The sequence below is a fragment of the Cylas formicarius genome, unplaced genomic scaffold (genome assembly GCF_029955315.1).
Source record: "Cylas formicarius isolate icCylForm1 unplaced genomic scaffold, icCylForm1.1 PGA_scaffold_4__25_contigs__length_36172078, whole genome shotgun sequence".
Taxonomy (NCBI): domain Eukaryota; kingdom Metazoa; phylum Arthropoda; class Insecta; order Coleoptera; family Brentidae; genus Cylas; species Cylas formicarius.
The window spans coordinates 29,666,623-29,673,081 of NW_026844334.1; the positions used below are offsets into that span (position 1 = coordinate 29,666,623).

At 34.5% G+C, this 6,459-nt stretch overlaps 1 protein-coding gene across 1 annotated transcript; it reads left to right on the forward strand.

The window, feature by feature from the left end:
* Window positions 1–291: 291 nt before the first annotated feature.
* LOC132701290 (uncharacterized) lies at window positions 292–1,151 on the forward strand. Its single transcript, XM_060669088.1, has 2 exons — window positions 292–617; window positions 683–1,151. Exons 1-2 carry the CDS (start codon window positions 526–528, stop codon window positions 1,104–1,106), a joined length of 516 nt encoding a protein of 171 aa, XP_060525071.1. The 5' UTR covers window positions 292–525; the 3' UTR covers window positions 1,107–1,151.
* The last annotated feature ends 5,308 nt before the right edge of the window (window positions 1,152–6,459 follow it).

The following is a 6,459-nucleotide window of genomic DNA, read 5'->3' on the forward strand; positions in this document are numbered from 1 at the left end:
ATGATGTTTGAATTGTTCTTTAAAATTTTTTAAAAGACTTAAATTTGATTCTATTTTTGCCACCGCTTTTCTGTCTGTCGACGATGACGATACACTTTTTAAATATTTTTTCAAAATTAAATTGCTTCTGTTCAGAAATTTTATCCACTTGCAATATTCATGTTTTGTTTTAATTAACTCACCAACTTCTTTAATTTTCAGCAGCGTTTTTTCACTCAACTCACTGATTTCAGACATTTTTACTTATACGCAGCAGACTTTTTTGTCTATTCTAATAGACGCGTATGTGATAAATAATATCACTTTGTAGAATTTTACCGCTTTTATCGGATAGCGGGGTTAGGGTCAAAACTATTATGTTTTGCGCAATTGATAAATATAACGTAATCGCTTTTAATATTATGAATGCACTGTGTTATTATCGTGCTGACGAAGTGGAAATTTTAGGATAGATAATAATTAAAAAAAATAAATGCATATAAATATATCGAACTCTACGACAAGGAATCATTGTACACAACGACTATGGACACTCCGTCAACATTAATTTTTGAGTCAACGGATCCCGCCAGACTTTCCAACAAGATGCTGGCGGTATTTTTAAAAAATTTATTCAGGTAAGTCTGTCACCTTCATTGTTTTGTTTTCCATAATTTACTAAAAATCTATCAAATTATCATAGGTATGGGAGGAAAGAAGTGAAGATTGTGAACAAGAGAGTTCACTTGTATTTGAAATATTCACCGAAGAATGAAACGGTTCAGGGAAAATTAAAAAATCTTCCCGTCCGATACCTGAGAGTGGCGGCCGATGACGAGGAAGAATTACAATTGTTATTGAAGGGGATGCGTGAATTCTCGGACGTCAATTTTTATGCGGCTGCCATAGAGGAGGACGAACCGGTACCGGCTAAAAAATTCAAGCCGGCTTCGGAAGAAGAGAAAATAAAAATTCTGGAAAACAGAATTTTAAAATCAGCCACCACTACGACGATGACGACGACTACCACCACTCCCAGTACCAGCAAAGTTGAAGATTTTTGCTTCGTTTTAGACGACGACGCGGAAGAGTTTGAAAGTCAAAAATTTAGTGTAGTTAGTAAATAAAAATATTAAAAAATATTCGAGTTATAACTTGTTTAATTTTTTCCATCACATGATAAAAATAATATTAATTGTTCTTATGGTTAAAGTTAATAAAACAACAAGTTTACTACGTTCTCTTCATAATCTGAATCAATTTCATCTATAATTGATTGTTTCATTTCACTCGGTGAATCGTAATTACTAATAGGAGTCGAATTAAATGATAACTGTCTAGGCAATATTTTTCGTTTCTTTTGAATTACTGATAGCGGTAAAGTTTGTTCTTCTGCTGCGGCGGCGGCGGCGGCGGGCTCCTCCACTTTTACGGGAGGATGATACTTTGGAGTAGTTTGTGTTACATCACTTACTAGAGTCGTCTTCGTCGTCGTGGTTGCTGGCGTTGTTGTTCTTGTTGAATTTTGCAAAGAAGACTCGATATTTTTCAATCGTTTTGTAATAGGCTTAAACATTGTCTCTTGCATCATTTCACCACGTTTTAATTCTTCAAGTTTTTTTCTTATATCCTTACGTTTAGAAATTAATCGTTTTTTCAAAACTTTATCATTTTGTTGACTGATCATAGCGCTCGATATCACCGTCTATAGCAAGTTACGTTCTGAATGTAGAACCACTAGTGAATAACCTTTATAGGAACAGCTCTCTCTGATCAGGCGTAAACAACTTTTGATCGGGGACCTAAACAGCTCCTGAACAGGTCTAAAACAGCTCTTGATCAGGTCTAAACAGCTTCTGAACAGGTCTGAACAGCTCCTGAACAGGTCGAAACAGCTTCCGCCGCCGCCGCCGCGATTGGACGATTAGAAATGTATGAAGCAATCAAATGTTTTCCTATATCGACCTCCTTGATTAATATCGCAGTCTTTAAATACAGATAGGAAACTAAACGCTTCGTTCCAGCATAAAGCACACATTTCTTTAAAACGTTCAAAAGTCATATCGGTACCGATATGATCGTTGTATATGTGTTTCAAATTTAAATCGTCTTGTTGGAAAATTACGAGACAATTAGCATTGTCGAATCAATTTTATTATGTCGTCCCATACTAAAGTATTCGCGTATGACATCTTGGTTGTCGCACGCTACATCGTCGAAAATGAAAATACTGTTCGGTTTAGCCTCCGACGGATGCATAATGCTTTCACCGGCGTTAAATGTAAAATATCGAATACCTTTTATTGATTTCAGCAGTTGATCCAGGTAAATATATTTTGGTTGGTTCAAAGATCGCGAATAAATGTATACGTTTTCAAATTTTACACCGTTCTCCTGTTCGATTAAATTAATCATCACGTTAGTTTTACCGCAATTCGAAGGACCCACGATAATACATCTTATTGTTGCGGGAAACAATTTACCATGCCTCTTGTAAGATTTTTCGTGAAACGTATTATTTTCAATATCTAATGTAGTACTTTGTTTAATAAGTTTCATAATGTGATTGTTTTCTAAAACACCGTACTATTCATAATGATATAAAATAGATGACTTACAAACTTTTTATATTAGTTTGTACTAACAAAACGAACACACACGATCGTCAGCATGAAATGTTACGCATCAGGTAACGGTTTATTAAATACGGTAATCAACAAATTGCCTTTTGAAATGCATATTCCGGGGTATAATTGGTGCGGCCCCGGTACAAAAGTTGAAAAACGTCTCGCTAAAAACGATTCCGGCATAAACGGTTTGGACAATGCATGCAAACAACACGATATCGCCTATTCAACGGAAAGTGATTTAAACAAACGTCACGAGGCAGATAAAGTATTAGCTTCCAAGGCTTTAGCGAGATTTAAAGCTAAAAATTCCGGGTGGAAGGAGAAAATTGCCGTTTTAGGAGTAACGGCGGCAATGAAAACAAAATTAAAACTCGGAATGGGCATTCCAAATACAGACCGCGGCGGTGGTGGTTACTATTACCGTTCCAGGAGATTAATTCAAACTTGTTTAAAAAAACTACAAAAAACTAAAAAAAGTTTATACGAAATTGAGGATTCTTTAGCCAAGATGATAAATCAGAAAGAGAAAAAGAATATTTGCAGCCAAAAGAAGAAAAAGAAGACACAGCAGCGAAAAGAAAACAACAAATCGAAACCACAGACATATGAAGATAAGAAAGATTTTGATATCGCAGACGATTATCCATTAGATAGAGTTCGACCTAAAAGCATTCTAAATGATGATGAAGATAATGAAATTTCAAAAAAGAAACCTCGTATCGTATTAGTTCATAATCGGAAAAGAAAAGCTGCCACGATTGATAGAAATGAAATAAAAAGGACAAAAAGATTAAACGTAGAAGATAATGAGAAAAACATAGAAATGGATGATTCTATCAAAAATATCGAATATTGATAATAGATAATGAAAATTAAAAGTAAGTATACACACCACCTAAAACTTCAAATTATAAATAGTGAATAAAGATGGAAAACACTTTCAGTACTAATTAGAAGTTGTAATCGGTACAATGGTCAGAAGAAAAAACACTAATCCAAGAAAACGTAAAACAAGTGCGATACAACGACGACGGCGACGAGAGAAAAAAATTGGCTTTACAAATGCTACTAAACGAATTAAAAAACACGTTATTAAACAAAAACCTAGTACTTATGGTGATGCAATTCGTGTCGCATTAAAGGCGGCTCAGAGTTTAAAAAATAAAATCAAACCTAATCGTATCGTACCGATACCAAAAACGGGTGGTGTTTTACCGCTCATTCCGATATTTGCTGGACTTTCGGCGCTCGGTGCTCTTTCCGGTGGAGCTGCGGGTATCGCGAAAGCTGTAAACGATGCGAAATCGGCAACGAAACAATTGCAAGAATCGCAACGCCACAACAAAACCATGGAAGCGATCGCAATGGGTAAAGGCATATACTTAAAACCGTATAAAACAGGAATGGGACTTTTTCTTAAGCCATATAATCGTTAACAAATAAATAGTAAACTTAGTACCGGCGTCGCAATTGCAGTACAAATTAATAAAATGAATAAGAAGCAAATACCTAACGATTATCCGTTAACGAATATTCAGTTGGAAAAGTATGCTAAAAAGTTGTTGAAAATACCTTGGTTTAGGGGTGTTTTTATGAGAGATAATCTGCCCAGAAAAATAAGAAAAAATGAACGAGGTATAATCAACTTGGACAGTAGAAGCGGAACCGGAACCCACTGGACATGTTACAAAAAACAGGGACCTAATATCATGTATTGTGACAGTTATGGAAATCTACCTCCGCCACTGGAAGCATTGACATATTTCAATTCGAATGGACCGTGCAATATACGATACAATTACGATGTTTATCAAAAATTTAATACCGTGAATTGTGGTCAGCTATGTTTACATTTTCTTTCCGAATAAATTATTTATTATTAGCAAACTGTTATTCATTAATCCGATAACCTTTGTACAGATCGGTCGGTATGTATACGTTTACATTATCTGGTAAAGACTCGATACTTTCGACTAAAATATATCCTCCCATAGTTTTGGACGATTCAAAAAGTTATGCGATCGGATTGATCGACTTTGTTACTTTCAACACAATTCCCAATGTAGACAATTCCAACAATAAATTTTATATCGGAAGTCAAGTTATTGCCGTACCCGAAGGTAGTTATGAAATTAACGACATTGAAAAGTTTATAATGGAGAAGATTACGGAGAAAAACGAAACATTGAAAAAAGAAAAACAAAATAAACAACAAAAAACAAATGTGATTGAAAAGGAATTGTCGATGAATGACGAAATCGTTTTATTTATGAGGGCCAATCTTAATACACTAAAATACGAAATCAAATCCAACGAGATGATACATTTTGAAAAAGGCGATTCGATTGCAAAATTGTTGGGATTCAAAAATAGAAAACTGTCTGCCAATCAATTACACATATCCGAATTTCCGATAAATATTTCGAAAGTAAATTCTGTTTGTGTAGAATGTAATTTGATAAAGAATTCTTATAATAATAATAACTCAGTACATATACTACACATGTTTTATCCTAGTGTGCCGAGCGGATTTCGTATAATCGAAAAAGTGTCAAATGTTATATATTTACCTATAAATTCTAATTACATTGACGAAATTATCCTTAAAATAGTGGATCAAGACGGTAATTTGATTAATTTTCAAAGAGAAACGATAACAGTAAGAATACATTTAAAGGAAGTGGTGTCATAAAAAATGGTGCTCCTCTATAACCTCAACATTCCAAATGGCGTTTTCACGTCGTCGAATATAAATGAAAATACGGATCTACATAGAGTTAATCATAGTCGATCGTTGAAACCGTTAACAGTCGAAAATTCCGAATTTCTTCGCTATCTGGGATTAACATTGAAGGGAAAAAACAAAAAGAAAAACGGCGTGTAAATTCCTCCTAAATATAACATTAACAATCCGTTCGGGTATACGAAGACTTATTGTCTTTTGCAAGTGTTTTGGAAGTTACTACAATCAGAAGAAGAAGAAGAAGAAGAACAAAGAAGATGAGTTTTAATATTCTGAACGTAGGTGAACAAGCATTTATGGACAATTCTATTATTAATTACGAGTTACATAGCTACACTCCATACGCAAATACGACATTAAATAATTCGGATGAAATACGGATTCCTATACAGGCTCAAGACGTTTACACTTTACCGACCAATAGTTACATGTATTTCGAAGGACGAATTGTCGACAGCGAAAAAAAAGTAAGCACGACTCTTAAACCGATCAATAATTTTATAGCGTTTCTTTTCGATGAAATTCGTTATGAAATTGGAGGGATCGTTATAGACAGGGTTAGAAATCCTGGAATTACAACTACTCTCAAAGGATTGGCATCTTTCACAAAAAATGAATGTGATCGATACGAACATGCCGGTTGGAATCACTTGCAAAATCCCGAAATAACAAACAAAGATGGATATTTCAATGTAAACGTTCCTCTTAAAAATTTAATGGGATTTTTTGAAGATTTCAAAAAAATTCTAATCAATATGAGACAAGAATTGGTTTTAATTCGAAGCTCCAACGATAATAACGCCGTCATATCTACGAAAGAAAACGAAAAACCCAAAATAGAATTACATAAAGCGATATGGAGAATACCGCACATACAAGTAGCAGATGTGGAAAAGCTACGACTTCTCAAGTATATAGAGAAAGGACGAGAATTAGAATTGGCTTTTAGAAGTTGGGAATTGCACGAATATCCATTGTTACAGGAAACGACTAAACACACGTGGAACGTTAAAGCCACAAATCAACTTGAAAAACCTCGATTTGTTTTAGTTGCTTTTCAAACTCTTCGAAAAAATAATGTTTCTAAAAATATGTCCAACTTTGACC

Excerpts from the sequence above, each read along its gene's own strand:
- LOC132701290 (XM_060669088.1), top strand. The coding sequence starts at position 526 with ATGGACACTCCGTCAACATTAATTTTTGAGTCAACGGATCCCGCCAGA. Across the intron at positions 618-682 it reads TTTTTAAAAAATTTATTCAG|GTATGGGAGGAAAGAAGTGA; the intron begins GTAAGTCTGTCA and ends AAATTATCATAG.